Source organism: Corythoichthys intestinalis, chromosome 1 (assembly GCF_030265065.1).
Source record: "Corythoichthys intestinalis isolate RoL2023-P3 chromosome 1, ASM3026506v1, whole genome shotgun sequence".
In the NCBI taxonomy this organism is placed as follows: Eukaryota; Metazoa; Chordata; class Actinopteri; order Syngnathiformes; family Syngnathidae; genus Corythoichthys; species Corythoichthys intestinalis.
Genome location: NC_080395.1, coordinates 44,172,862 through 44,189,134, shown reverse-complemented (window position 1 = coordinate 44,189,134; position 16,273 = coordinate 44,172,862). Strand labels below are relative to the sequence as shown.

Below are 16,273 nucleotides of genomic sequence, written 5' to 3'. Positions count from 1 at the left end.
GCTTTTGGTAGCCATCCACAAGCTTCTGGCAAGCTTCTGGTTGAATCTTTGACCACTCCTCTTGACAGAATTGGTGCAGTTCAGTTAAATTTGATGGCTTTCTGACATGGACTTGTTTCTTCAGCATTGTTCACAAGTTCTCAATGGGGTTTAAGTCAGGACTTTGGGAAGGCCATTCGAAAACCTTAATTCTAGCCTGATTTAGCCATTCCATTACCACTTTTGATGTGTGTTTGGGGTCATTGTCCTGTTGGAACACCCAACTGTGCCCAAGACCCAATCTTTGGGCTGATGACGTTAGGTTATCTTGAAGAATTTGAAGGTAATCCTCCTTCTTCATTATCCCACTTACTCTCTGTAAAGCACCAGTTCCATTGGCAGCAAAATAGCCCCACAGCATAATACTACCACCACTGTGCTTGACGGTAGGCATGGTGTACTTGGGGTTAAAGGCCTCACCTTTTCTCCTCCAAACATATTGCTGGGCATTGTGGCCAAACAGCTCGATTTTTGTTTCGTCTGACCACAGAACTTTCCTCCAGAAGGTCTTATCTTTGTCCATGTGATCAGCAGCAAACTTCAGTCGAGCCTTAAGGTGCCGCTTTTGGAGCAAGGGCTTCCTTCTTGCACGGCAGCCTCTCAGTCCATGGAGATGCAAAACACGCTTGACTGTGGACACTGACACCTGTGTTCCAGCAGCTTCTAACTCTTGGCAGATCTGCTTTTTGGAGATTCTCGGTTGAATCTTCACCCTCCTGACCAATTTTCTCTCAGCAGCAGGTGATAGCTTGCGTTTTCTTCCTGATCGTGGCAGTGACAAAACAGTGCCATGCACTTTATACTTACAAACAATTGTTTGCACTGTTGCTCTTGGGACCTGCAGCTGCTTTGAAATGGCTCCAAGTGACTTTCCTGACTTGTTCAAGTCAATGATTTGCTTTTTCAGATCCATGTATGTATATTTTTGACCCAGCAGATTTGATCACTTTTTTCTGTTCACCCATAATAAAGTCATAAAAGAACCAAACTTCATGAATGTTTTTTGTGACAAAGAAGTATCTGTTCCAATCACTATCAGAGAAAAATCTGAGTTGTAGAAATAACTGGAAACTCAAGAGAGCCATGAAATTGTTCTTCACAAGTGTATGTAAACTTTTGACCACAACTGTAAGTCGCTCCTGAGTATAAGTCGCACCCCCAGCCAAACTATGAAAAAAAAAACTGCGACTTGTAGTCCGAAAAATACGGTTGTTGCTCTTTTGCCAAACGTCCACGGAAACATTTGCCATCCTATTCCTGAGTGTCTATCCTGTTTTCTTTTTTTGCTGCAGGGACAAGCTCAAGGAAGTCCTGGACACGACCAAGCTGGACGTCTCTGGTGGAGGTGACACTTGTCCCCTAACCCACTCGCTTTCCAGTACTCCCATGGCCAGTCCAGGAGCGGACCCTCATTCCTTATCCGGGCCCAGTTCCTGTCAGGGCCCTCAATCATGTCAAGTCCACGATCCCAGCGGGAGTCTTTGTCAATCCCATCGAACGTGTCACATCTCCGGCCCATGTCAAGGGGCCTCCGGTCAAGGACCCTCGTTTCCCTCACTGCCCGACAGTCTGCTTTCCGAAGGGCCCTCGCTGGCATCCATTCCCGATGCACTCACCTCGTCCTCCTCAGGTCTTCCTCCCATCCCGGACATCCTGAGCCCGACGCCCGTGTACCCTGCCGGCGTGCTCCTGGTGTGCAACAGCTGTGTAGCCTACCAGCAGCTGGTGGAATCGCAGTCCCCCACTCGCAAATGGGCCCTGCGCCGCAAAAACGAGCCCCTGGAGTCGCGCCTGCACCGGCTGGAGCGCGAGCGTACAGCCAAGAAGAACAAGCGCGCGTGCGAGACGGACGAGGAACGCGAGTTGCGCCGTCTGCGTGACCGCGAGGCCAAGCGCATGCAGAGGATGCAGGAGTCTGAGGAGCAGCGGGCACGGCGCCTACAGCGGGACCGTGACGCCATGCGCCTCAAGAGGGCCAACGAGCCGCCCGAAAAGAGGCAGGCGCGGCTCGTCCGCGAGCGCGAGGCCAAAAGGATCAAGCGCCGGCTGGAGAAGATCGACCCCGCACTGAGGACGCAGATTGAACACGACCCCGCCGCCATGGCTGCGCTCACGGCCGACATGAGCCTCTTTCAGTTCCCCTGCCCTGTGCCCGTCCCCTCCATGGGAAATGGACTTTTCATGAAGATGCCCTAAGAGGACTGCACTCTTAATTCAGTGGTGTCCAAACTTATCAGTGAAGAAAAATCAAAGGACACTTCTTTACCATTAACTCATTCAGTGCCAGCTGGTTTTAAAGCTGTCAACCCCATATTGCCAACATTTTCCCAGACAATATCGTGTTAGCGTGCTACCGTCAAAGTTAATACATTAACGTCGGAAGTTTGAAAATGCTAACGGTTTTCATTGACCTGGTAAAAACGACCTTCACATGAAAGACAGTTGCTCAAATGCCGTATTTTTCGGACTATAAGTCGCAGTTTTTTTCATAGTTTGGCAGACGGTGCATCTTATACTCTGGAGCGACTTATGTGTGATTATTTACGGTCGGGTCGGGCCGACTTCTCTTTCGTTAGCTTTTTTAAAAAATAAATATATATTCATATATTTACACTAAAACGATGTATGGATGTTAAATAAAATAATTTGGATAAAACAGAGAAGGCGCTGTGCATGCCTGCGCACGAGAACGCAGTGTCCCCGCTCTCTTTTCAATCTTCCCATCCCGCCCTAGCGCCCTCCGCGAGCATCCTGGCATTTCCTTTTCGATATGGAGCAGTGAGGAGTGAAAAACAAACTACAGACAAGAGAATTGAAAAGCAAACAATTGCGGTAGGAGTGGGATATGGAAAGGATTAAAATTGATTGTTGAAGATGCTATACAGAAACCTGTGTCGGCATCGCTGAATGTAAACGAATGTGGCGCTTTGGTCTCATACGAGAAATATATTTTAACAAACTTTTCAAAATATGTAGACTATTTAAACATTGAGAAAACATGCGTTTTTTTTCTCTGCCAACTCAAGATTTAAATAAATGTCAAATCCACTATCCGCCTGTTAGAACAGACACACAAATATAAAAGATATAAATGTTTATTGAATACCCATCTTACAGTCTTGTTTAACTGGGAGAATTCGTTACAAAAGACAGGCTTTAAGTTGTTATCATTATGCATATATGCACCGGCATCGTCACAAACGTGATCACACAAAATGCAACCACGCATCGCATCCCCGCATTACCTCCTCCTCCTGAGTCCTCACAAATAAAACATAAGATTTAGTTGAGTATTTGACAGCTGACAGCGCAGCCGTATTTTTTGTCGGCAGTTACAGTGGGGCAAATAAGTATTTAGTCAACCACTAATTGTGCAAGTTCTCCCACTTGAAGATATTAGAGAGGCCTGTAATTGTCAACATGGGTAATCCTCAACCATGAGAGACAGAATGTGGAAAAAACCCAGAAAATCACATTGTTTGATTTTTAAAGAATTTATTTGCAAATAATTGTGGAAAATAAGTATTTGGTCAATACCAAAAGTTCATCTCAATACTTTATGTACCCTTTGTTGGCAATAATGGAGGCCAAACATTTTCTGTAACTCTTCACAAGCTTTTCACACACTGCTGCTGGTATTTTGGCCCATTCCTCCATGCAGATCTCCTCTAGAGCAGTGATGTTTTGGGGCTGTCGTTGGGCAACACGGACTTTCAACTCCCTCCACAGATTTTCTATGGGGTTGAGATCTGGAGACTGGCTCGGCCACTCCAGGACCTTGAAATGCTTCTTACGAAGCCACTCCTTTGTTGCCCTGGCTGTGTGTTTGGGGTCATTGTCATGCTGAAAGACCCAGCCACGTCTCATCTTCAAGGCCTTTGCTGATGGAAGGAGATTTTCACTCAAAATCTCTCGATACATGGCCCCATTTATTATTTCCTTTACACAGATCAGTCGTCCTGGTCCCTTAGCAGAAAAACAGCCCCAAAGCATGATGTTTCCACCCGCATGCCTCACAGTGGGTATGGTGTTCTTCGGATGCAATTCAGTATTCTTTCTCCTCCAAACACGAGAACCTGTGTTTCTACCAAAAAGTTCTATTTTGGTTTAATCTGACCATAACACATTCTCCCAGTCCTCTTCTGGATCATCCAAATGTTCTCTGGCGAATCGCAGACGGGCCTGGACGTGTACTTTCTTCAGCAGGGGGACACGTCTGGCAGTGCAGGATTTGAGTCCCTGGCGGCGCATTGTGTTACTGATAGTAGCCTTTGTTACTGTGGTCCCAGCTCTCTGTAGGTCATTCACTAGGTCTCCCGTGTGGTTCTGGGATTTTTGCTCACCGTTCTTGTTATCATTTTGACGCCACGGGGTGAGATCTTGCATGGAGCCCCAGATCGAGGGAGATTATCAGTGGTCTTGTATGTCTTCCATTTTCTAATAATTGCTCCCACAGTTGATTTCTTTACACCAAGCGTTTTACTTATTGCAGTATTCCCAGACTGGTGCAGGTCTACAATTTTGTCTCTGGTGTCCTTCGACAGCTCTTTGGTCTTGGCCATAGTGGAGTTTGGAGTGTGACTTACTAAGGTTGTGGACAGGTGTCTTTTATACCGATAATGAGTTAAAACATTGGGCATAATACAGGTAACGAGTGGAGCCTCGTTAGAAGTTAGACCTTTTTGACAGCCAGAAATCTTGCTTGTTTGTAGGTGACCAAATACTTATTTTGCACCTTAGTTTGGAAATAAATTCTTTAAAAATCAAACAATGTGATTTTCTGGGGTTTTTTCCCCACATTCTGTCTCTCGTGGTTGAGGTTTACCCATGTTGACAATTAGTGGCTTCTCTAATCTTTTCAAGTAGGAGAACTTGCACAATTGGTGGTTGACTAAATACTTATTTGCCCCACTGTAGATCCACGTCGCAATTGGCCTGCCATAAGGGGTCTGGCCTGCCTCCCAAAATGCTTGACCAGTTTATCCGTCAATGGCAGTGAATGAGTTAGTTTGTGTGAAGTTAGAAAATGGACGAAGTAGGAAATGAGCTGGAGTTTGGACACCCCTGTTCTAATTTATTCCAAGTGTTGCGAATGTTCCACGTGTATGGAAGATTACCTTAAAGCATGTTGTAAAGAGATTGAACCTGTTTGTTCTGCTTCCCTAAGAAGAGACCCAATGTTTTGCACACGGACCTTCAGTGATTGGAGCGGGTGGTTTGGGGCTCCTCTGTCCTCCTCACTGGTTCGATTCCAGTCTGGTTCCGCTCCCTTGAGACATTCTACCTCAGCCCTCCTTTTACTCAATGACCGCTCTTTTTCTACTGCCTTCATGTAACGGGACCAAGCTTTTTTTTCTTTGTTACACTCCACTCGAGTAGTAAAGGGCTGGAAAATGGCCGGTAAATATCCATTATAAAAATTAAACTGGGGATATTTGGAAAACTCCAAATTGGAAACTTTCCATGGGAATTCATCAAGATTAACCAGGGTGTTTAATGGATAAATCACATTCAAGCTTGTATACAATGTTGTCTTGATATGACTCCTTCATAAGGCACTCACTCCAAGTGGTTTGGATTTCTAGCAGCGTCAATGGTTCTGAAACATGAGTATTCACAGTAGGAGTGGGAACCTCTTGGTAACTCACGATACGATTTGCGATACAAAGCTCACAATAACGGTGATCTGACGATATGGCGATACAACGATTATCGATACATTGGTCAGGAAATCATTATAGGATATTCTACAAACAACTAATATATAGAAAAACAAGCTTCTACTGTGAATTGGAATGAGTTTATCACTAGTAGACGTTCAATCCGTTTGAAGTGGGAGGGTGGCAGCGAAGGAACATTCGTTCATTTGCTGCCATCCCTCCCAGTTCAAACGGATTGGACGTCTATGGCCATCAGTGGCAGCCAGTGCCAAGCAATGAGGTAATTTTGGGCCATTTAGGGTCATTTACCTGTTAATTTTCAGTTACTTTCTGTTGATTTGGGGGTATTTTATTGGTCACTTCCTGTTTATTTTGAGTCAAAGAACAGGAAGTGACCAAGGAATCATCCAAATGAATAGGCAGTGACTCAAACTCAACAGACAATGACTTGTAAATGAACAGCTAGTGACCTATAAATGTCCCGATAATCGGACAGAATGACTGCGAATGCTCTGGTTTCGAATGAGCAAATGTTCCCAGTCAAAATGGATTGGGCGTCGAGCACTGTCAATGGCAGCCTTAGAATTAACAGACATTATTATGGTGGAAGATTTTGGTAGCAACTTGTTGGTTCCTTTTTTTTTGTTTTTAAACATTGACACCTTTTTAATACGATATTTCGATTCTTTGTTAGGAGCATTTCGATAACCTTTTGGGATACAAAGTATCATGATATGTCACCATTTCGATATTTTGTCACACCTCTAATTCACAGCTAGTCTACCCATTTTAAATAAATTTGTTTTCTCCCCCAAAAATTAGCAAAGCCTGATGGTAGAGAAACCTACCGGCGGCTCGACTGTGTTTTTGGGGGGGAAAATTATAAAATGGCAATGTTGACATGAATTTGACAGTATTGTGTTGTTATAAACAATTTACTTTGTAATAACATTATATGTTGAGTCTAACAAAAAGGCACGGTCTTGAAAACTGTTTTAACAAGCAAACAGAAGAAAAGCCATTCGGCTTAGAAAGCACAGGGGGAAACCCTCATATCTTTTGTCGTCAATAGGCAATGAGTTAAATACTATTAATTACTGTTATCGGGGGCTGTAACTACAGTGTATTTTTTGGGGCCATGTAGGCCTAATATTTTTTTCCAATGAAAAGTAGCTTCCCTGCTTTGGCACACTTATGTCCGTTCCTCAGCTCATTGACAACATGAGCTAGAGTACTGAAGTCTCTCACTGGTAAGGCTGCACTATTCCCACATTGCAGTAAAGCTCTTTATAACGTGGGTCCAGTTAAATCACTACAATACACACACCTCAGTGATACTTGCACTGATAGACTCCAATTGTTTTGTTTTTATTGTGTTTTCACTCCATGGTCTCAACTTGTTTGCTTGGAAGACGAGTGACAATTAGAGATGCATTTGGGGTGCTTCTCTTACATTTAGTAGCAAGAGAAGTGCACGTTACCGAGCTATTTGCCAGCACCAACGCCACTTCCGGCTTTGGTAATGTTATTTCAGTGAAAAGATTGTTTTGGACTCTAACTGCATTTTTAGTCACATTTAGGATGAAAACTTTCAGCTTCTAAATTTTTGGTGCCTCTCTGATTTCAAAAATATTTTCTTATATACTAGTCCTTCTAAAAGAATTTGCATATTGTGATAAAGTTTATTATTTTCTGTAATGTACTGATAAACAGACTTTCACATATTTTAGATTCATTACACACAACTATTGTTTTAATATTGATGATTTTGGCAAAAAAGTCCAGAAAAACAAAAAATCCGTATCACAAAAAATCTCATCCGAACAATACAAAAAAAGTGTTTTTTAATACAAAAAAGTCAACCTTCAATTAATTATATCAGCTATGCACTCAATACTTGTTTGGGAATCCTTTTGCAGAAATGACTGCTTCAATGCGGAGTGGCATGGAGGCAATCAGCCTGTGGCACTGCTGAGGTGTTATGGAGGCCAAGGATGTTTCGATAGCGGCCTTAAGCTCATCCACAGTGTTGGGTCTGGTGTCTCTCAACTTCCTCTTCACAATATCCCACAGATTCTCTATGGGGTTCAGGTCAGGAGAGTTGGCAGGCCAATTGAGCACAGTAATGCCATGGTCAGTAAACCATTTACCAGTGGTTTTGGCACTGTGAGGAGGTGCCAGGTCATGCTGAAAAATGAAATCTTCATAAAGCTTTTCAGCAGATGGAAGTATGAAGTGCTCCAAAATCTCCTGATAGCTAGCTACATTGACCTTGCCCTTGATAAAACACAGTAGACCACCACCAGCAGCCGACATGGCACCCCAAACCATCACTGACTGTGGGTACTTGACACTGGACTTCAGGCATTTTGGCATTTCCTTCTCCCCAGTCTTCCTCCAAACTCTGGCACCTTGATTTCCGAATGACATGCAAAATTTGCTTTCATCTGAAAAAAGTACTTTGGACCACTGAGCAACAGTCCAGTGCTGCTTCTCTGTAGCCCATGTCAGGCGCTTCTGCCGCTGCTTCAGGTTCAAAAGTGGCTTGACCTGGGAAACGTGGCACCTATAGCCCATTTCCAGCACACGCCTGTACATGGTGGCTCTGGATGTTTCTACTCCAGACTCTGTCCACTGTTTCTGCAGGTCCCCCAAGGTCTGGAATCGGCCCTTCTCCACAATCTTTCTCAGGGTACAGTCACTTCTTCTGGTTGTGCAGCGTTTCCTGCTACACTTTTTCCTTCCCACTGAGGTGCCTTGATACAGCACTCTGGGAACAGCCTATCCGCTCAATGATGTGTCAATGATGGCCTTCTGAACAACGGTCAGGTCGACAGTCTTTCCCATGATTGTGGTTTTGAGTAATGAACCGGGCTGGGAGTTTTTAAAAGCCTCAGGAATCGTTCGTGGGGGTTTTAGTTAATTTGTTGATTCAGATGATTAGGTTAGTAGCTTCTTTGGAGTACCTTTTCATGATGTACTATTTTTTTTAGATATGGATTTTTGTTTTTTCTTGACTTTTTTTGGCCAAAATCATCAATATTAAAACAATAAAAGTCTTGAACTACTTCAGTTGTGTGTAATGAATCTAAAATAGATGAAAGTCTAATGTTTGTTAGTACATTACAGAAAATAATGAACTTTATCACAATATGCTATTTTTTTTAGAAGGACTAGTATATGTTTAAAGTGTTCCAATTAAGAGACCATTTTAATTTTATAAATTCCAGTTTTATCACCGTGGAAAGTTTCCAACTTTGAAAAATGTTGCAATCCAACGAAGACTCCACACAACCTTTTCTACTTCCTCTTTCTGTCTCTGCTGCTTGTTCTTGGCAAATGTTACCTCTGATTGTTACCTATTAATGTGTATTGGAATCAATTGGAATATATTGAAAACTTGATCAACTTCAGCAGTTTAACTCGAAAAGTGGACATTTAACGTATAGGCTATACAGTATTAGTAAATCTTTAATCATTTTATAGTTTTTAAGATTGTTTACAGAGGTCTACGCAATGGATGCTATCACTTTTTCAATTCGAACTACTGAAGTAAAGAAACATACTGTATTTGCTCCTACTTTACTATAAGTTGTAAACCTCCAAGAGGGGAAAAACTCATTCATGTCATTCCGTTAGAGTTCCATATCTGTCGATGTCATTCTGGCACATAGTTCAGCAATCAAGTTTGAATACTTTTGTTCTTGTGACGGTGTTTATTTAATATCTTTTTTTTACCGTGTATTGTTTATTGTTTTAATTTTGCCTCTTTTTGTAAATGTAAAATGAGCTAAACATGGCATGACGGACAACAAAAAATGACAACTATTGGCGGGGTTTGACTCGAGCCAACTTTTTCTTCTCATCCGTGGCAGTGAATGAAAAAGTAATTTGAGACTAATTCAATCAAACTATATGTTTCATAAGTTTAGAATTGTACCAAATAATACAAAGATTTAATGTATTGAATTCAACAGTTAATAACAACTAAATTGTACTTAGCCTGTCATTCAACTTTCAAATCACACTGATTTTGAGTTATTAGCAACAACAAAAAAATTGCTAAATACGTTTTTGGGGCCTCCTTTTTTCACTCAAAAAGTACAAATTATGTAAATATATGTGCCTGGTTATACAATATATTTATATATACACACAGGGTGTCCCATAAGTCTCCATCCATAGGAAAAATTAATGATTCTTTACGCAAGCCATTTTTATTTATATAATAAGCTCTATATGACTGCCATTTTGTTGAAAACACATTTCAATGAGTGTCCTCCACTGCTGAGGAACACTTCTCAGAAGATCTGGATTAATGTTTGTAATGGTGTTTGCGATAAACTCCTTTTAGAATTAAGATTTTATTCTATATTGTTGCATCTTTAACATTGTTTCCCTCACTATTCACAATGTCAAAATACTACCTATTCGTGCGATAATTCGCAAAATTAACTTCAATGTCCTATGTGGATAATTATTTTAGTATTCATTTTTTGCAGGGGATTAAATTTCCCTCTTCTAGGAGTGCATCAAACACCTGTGCAAATATATTTTCTTTCCTATAATTTTTGTTATTGTTCACTGAAACTATGCAGTTCACCTTTTTGTTATTTTTGTCCAAACAAACTTGAGTGTAACCTTCTCAGGAGATTTAATGCACACTCAACTGATTTTACAAAATATACCTTATTTTAATTTGTCTTTTTTGTGGGCCAGCACTGGCAATCAACAGGATGGTTGTCAGTTTCTTCCTGCTGTAGTCAGGTCGAGTGCGCACACTTGAGCTAATTTTTCCTATATGGATGAAATGGAAAAAGAGCATAACTTAATAATACTGTAAATGGACTTAATTCGGGGTTATGGAGTAAATGCTTAAATGTAAGTGTTGCGTGTTTTCAAGCAAAACGGTGCATGTGGTCATACTCCACTCCAGTACGAGGTCGTCTTTTCATGTTCTCTTCATGCTTGCCTGTTTTGTTCTTAAATACATTATTATGAAAGAAAACAATGTTAAAATTTGAATGGCCTTTTTGTTTCTAAAATCGATTAGGATTTCCCGTCTACGTCCTTGTTTACAGACTATGGGACGAGCTGAGCGGCGTGTCATTTTAGTGACTGGCTCGTAAGGAGCTCCCGAACCGGGTTATGAATGTGCAAATAAAATAATTTTACCATGGACGTCTTCCTGGTTTTGTGTTTGTTATGAATACAGAGCAACAGGCTGCAGCACAGTTGAAAGACGTTAGCTCAATGGGATGGGACTGTTCAACTAATCCGGTTACAGTACTGTAACTCCTTACAACGACGTTCAACTAGCAAAACACACATACTGTGAACAGTGTTGTTAATAACGTCGTTACTAACGGCGTTTTCTTTAGTAGTGAGTTGAGGCGGGAAAGGCGTGCGTTATATGTTGGTTGACTGACGCGAGAAAAGTCTGAGAAAGACTGACTCGCGAAGACGAGAGAGCTGGGGAGGAGGCAAGGGACGGTGACACCTTTGCAAACGCGATGCTACTATGCTAGGTGGCTCCAATAATACCTGACTGCCGATAGCAGATACAAACTACGCCCACGTAATGCTTCGGTAGATATCACATTTATACCGAACTAGATGCAAAACAGACACGGCTGCATTAGCAACATCTATAATAAAGAACTAGATGCGTTAGTAAACAGCCGCCATCTTAAAGCAGTAGCCTTCCCAGGAAGGGTCAGTTGTAGAGAACCTTCCTAGCGAACCTAAGTAACTTTTGATCTAAAATGCTCCTAAATCGGCAAAATCCTGACTTAAATCTATCTTTAAATGATGAAATAGTTTTAAAACTTATACATGCCACAAGTAGACAGAAGGGAAGTAATGCAATAACGGGAGCAATTTTAACAACTTTTAACAGTTGATTCACAACATTAAATGACTTCCAGACATAGTAAAGGTTACTATCTAGTTATCGCAATATCCGCAACACCCCTGTGTCTCGTTAAGTTTAGGGTAAAGAATTGGGCTAGGGCCAATTGTCCCAAAAAACCCTTTGAACTTCACATTGTGTGACCTGTTTTTTGTTTGTTTTTTTGTTTTTTGTTTTTTTGAGAAAAAAAAAAAAAAACATGAAAATTATCACCAGTTACTTTGCCAAGTAACTACTGGTAATTACTCTTACATTCAGGTAACTAAGTTACTAACGCAATTACTTTTTGGGAGAAGTAATTTGTAACTGTAATTAATTACTTTTTAAAGGTAAGATTAACAATACTAACTGTGAATAGGATTCATATTATATATATAGCGGGAAACAAACAAGGCTGAAAAAGCAGTTTCCCACCCCTCTTTAAAATAAACTCCTGTATATTAAGCCAAAAGAACTGTTGTGTTTGATAGAATAATACAGTGGTACCTCTACATCCGAAGTTAATCCGTTCCAGGAGCTTGTTTGTAAGTCGAAATGGTCGTATGTCGAGCAGGATTTTCCCATAGGAATACATTATAATTCCATTAATTCGTTCCACAGCCCAAAAACCTGCACTAAATCCTTAAAAAATACTGCTGGTACTATTTCAAATGGCAATTACATATAGCAAAACAAATAAATAATAAATAAAAATCGGATTAATAATATAATAATAATAATAATTCCTTTAATAGTGTAACGAAACGGGTTCTAATAAGGCGGACGTTTTTTTCTGTACCTGAAGGCACCGCGGCGCTGACGTGACAAAGAGGGAGGGGAGCGGGTGAAAGTTTACTTTCGCTTTCAATGCTTTCTTGAGAACATCGTCAATTGCGGCAGACAGCAGGCGTTTTGTGTTGAATAAGTTGTGAAAGAAATGCTGAAAACGTGGCGAAGCTGGCGATTTCTCTGGAGATGTTACCACAATAAGAATTGTCAGCTTAACTTATAAAGACTGGCGAACGATGGTCGGAGGAGGACCGTGGAGATGTATTGTTGAGCCATTTCACGGATGCCCACCCTACGCTCATATTTTTCTGTCATTTGCATCTTTATTTAGAAGGTAAGCGTCAACTTTTTCCTTGTTTCACCACCTGTACCAACCTTTTCTGAAACCTGTGTTGATTTGTCACACAAGAAAATCCGCCGTGCATTCGTCTGTGGTGCTGCCATTGTCGTCGTATTTCGAGCATGTCGTCGGATGTAGAAACAAATGGCGAGTCAAATTTTACGTCGGATGTCGAAAAGTTCGTGTGTCGAAGCGATCGTATGTAGAGGTACCACTGTATTTCCATATGCTGCCATAACAGTTTCATGGCGCATTAAGCCCACAAACTATTTTAAATTTGTCCATTTTACCCTGGAGACCCCTGTTTACAGACACCGCGCTACCGCTTTTGTTTCAACCCAGCCATAAAAAGAAGGTAAGTAATGTAAATACCCTAGCAAAAAGTATGGAATCACCAGTCTCAGACGAGCACTCACTCAGACATTTTATCATGTAGAGCAAACTCGGATAAAAAGCTTGAAAAAATAATGAATTAGTTCAAAAGTGCAACTCATTAGCATTCAGAAACACTAAAAGAAATATATAAAATAAAATAAAAAACATTGTAGTGGTCAGTAAATGTTACTTTTATAGTGCAAGTGCAGGGAAATATACTATATGGAATCACTCCGTTATGAGGAAAAAAATATGGAATCATGGGAAACAAACAAATAACCATTAAAAACGTATCTCTAGCATAGTAGTAGCACCACCTCTAGCTTTTATGACAGCTTGCAGTCTCTGAGGCATGGACTTAATGAGTGTTCTTCATCAATTTAATGCCAACTCTCTTTGATTGCAGTTGCCAGATCATCCTTGCGGGTTGAAGCCTTGCTGTGGACCATTTTTTTCAATTTCCAATTCAGGTTTTCAATAGGGTTGAGATCTGGGCTATTTGCAGGCCATGACATTGACTGGATGAGTCTTACTCCAAGGAATGCTTTAACAGTTTTAGCTCAATGGCATGATGCATTGTCATCTTGGAAAATGGCAAACATATATTCAATTGAAGGGATAGGAAAGCTGTCAACAATTTCAATGTGAACTTGTGTATTTATTGAAGATTTAACCACAGCCATCTCCCCAATGCCTTTGCCTGACATGCAGCCCCATATCATCAAGGACTGAGGGAATTTTGATGTTTTCTTCTCACTTGAACAGCACCAAACCAAAGTTCCATCATCATCATCTTGTCAAGAGAGAAGAATCTGCATTGGACAAGGTGATGATGCTGGAACTTTGGTTTGGTGCTGTTCCAGTGAGATTTACAAAGATGACTGCCTGAAGAAAACATCAAACTAAAACATCGACCTGCAAGGAGTATCTGGCAACTGCAATTAAAGAGAGTTGGCACCAAATTGATGGAGAATACTCATCAAGTCTATGCCTCAGAGACTGCAAGCTGTCATAAAAGCTAGAGGTGGTGCTACTAAATACTGGAGATGTGTTTTGATTATTTCTTTGTTTCTCACGATTCCATTTTTTTTTTTTCCCTCAGAATGGAGTGATTCCATATATATTTCCCTGCACTTGCTCTATAAAAGTAACATTTACTGACCACCACAATGGTTTTTTATTCATTTCTTTTAGTGTTTCTGAATGCTAAAGAGTTGCACTTTGGAAAAAAAATGAATTAGTTCAAAACTTTTTATCTGAGGTTTGTTCTACATGATAAAATGTCTGAGTGAGTGCTCGTCCGAGATTAGTGATTCCATCATTTTTGCTAAGGGTTGTATTTATTATTTGAAAAATTTATCATTATAGCCTAGAATCATTAATTGATTTCTAATATTTACTTTAAAAAAAAACTTTAAAATGTTATTCACTCGCATATTTCAAACTTTTAAACAAATTACGTGACAGTGAAAAAAAATAGTGTCCGTAAATAGGTCATGGATATCGACCTCATAACTATAGCTTAATTGTATTTTTTTTTTTGTTACTTTCTCATTTCCCGCAATATTTTAGATTATAATCGATCCAAAGAGACAATGAAAACATTTTTTAATGTTTAAAAGGGTAAATATTGGAAAAAGAAAATCTCGACCACTCCTTGATGTTTGCAATTTCTGCATCGCCACCCTTGTTATATTACCGTTTCACCCATACAATCCCCCAAAAGTCCGGCTGTGGCCATTCACAGCTGAGTTTTGACACTCGGTGATACATGTTACTTTTTGGATCGATATAAGGTAAGTACGCGATATCTCGTTAAAATCATGGTGTCTTTAATTATGCTCTCTCATGCTCTGACTCGAGTTAGAATTTAGGGGTTTGATTTTTTTTTTTTTTTTTTTAAATGCCCTCCTGTTCGAAATTTTTCTTCCCCCATAAAATTGAGATTTTAAGCTTTCCAATGATGTATCACACATGCATATAGGACAATTTTGAAATTTGGTCAAATTGGGTCTCAAAGCAGAACTTCAAGTCACCTGAGTGTTTTCCGCCATATGTATATGGCGGAAAACACAGACAAGACCAAAAAAGCAGTTTCTGCTCTTGCACCCCTCTTTAACATAAACTGCTGTATTTTAAGCCAAAAGAACTGTTGTGTTTGGTCGAACAGTATGTCTATATTCTGCCAGAGCAGATTCATGGCGCATTATGCCCGGAACTAGTTTTAATTTGTCCGTTTTACCCTGGTAACCCCCGTTTACAGACGTCGCGCAACCGTTTTTGTGTCAACCCAGCCTTAAAAAGATAATTTTTTAGCTTAGAATAATTAGTTGACGTCTAATATTTCGTTAACAAAAAACTTTTACAAATTATTCACTCGCATATTTCAAACTTTTAAACAAATTACGTCACAATGAAAGAAATGGTGTCTGTAAATAAGTCACGGATATCTACCTCATACCTATCGCTTCATTGTTGGGGTTTTTTGGTTGTTGTTACCGTCGCATTTTCCCCGTTATGTCATATGATAATCGATCCAAACAAAGATAAATTGGAAAAAAAAACTTTTTAAAGTGTAAATAAATAGGCTATAAAAGAACATCTCGACCACTCCTTGATGTCTGCGATTTCTGCATCGCGACCATTTTTATATTACCATGTTTCACCCATAAAATCTACCAAAAATCCGGCTGTGGGCATTCACATCTGTGTCTTGACACTCGGTGATACATGCTACGTGGAGTTTTTGGAACGAAACAAGGTAAGTATGCGATATCTCATTAAAATCATGGTGTCTTTAATTACCGTATGCTCTCTCATGCTCTCACCTCATGCTCTCGCAGTTTGTTTGTTTTTTTTAAATGTCCTTCTGTTCAAAATTTCTTCCCCCCCAAAAATTTTAGATTTTAAGCTTTCCAATGATGTATCACACATGCATGTCAATTTTGAAAATTGGCCAAATTGGGGGTCTCAGAGCAGAACTTCAAGCCACCTGAGTTTTTCCTGCCATATACTAGTATATACTGTATAAAGATCAATTTTCAAACAAACTTTAAAAACCTCAGATGCAATAAATTATCTGCATACTTGATGTTTTTTTTTTTTTTAATATCCGGCTAAATAATAGCCACATTAATACAGTTTGTTGTAGACCGAAGTTTTTAAATCTGCCAATAATTC

General features: G+C 40.2%; 1 protein-coding gene across 4 annotated transcripts in view; it reads left to right on the top strand.

Moving 5' to 3' along the window:
• Positions 1 to 3,431, top strand: part of znf821 (zinc finger protein 821) — a 31,227-nt gene extending 27,796 nt beyond the window's left edge. For all 4 annotated transcript variants that reach the window (XM_057852288.1, XM_057852209.1, XM_057852139.1 and 1 more), the window contains exon 6: positions 1,332 to 3,431. In XM_057852288.1, the coding sequence (XP_057708271.1) occupies positions 1,332 to 2,235 (904 nt within the window). In that variant the 3' untranslated portion in view covers positions 2,236 to 3,431. The remainder of the gene's footprint in view (positions 1 to 1,331) is intronic.
• The last annotated feature ends 12,842 nt before the right edge of the window (positions 3,432 to 16,273 follow it).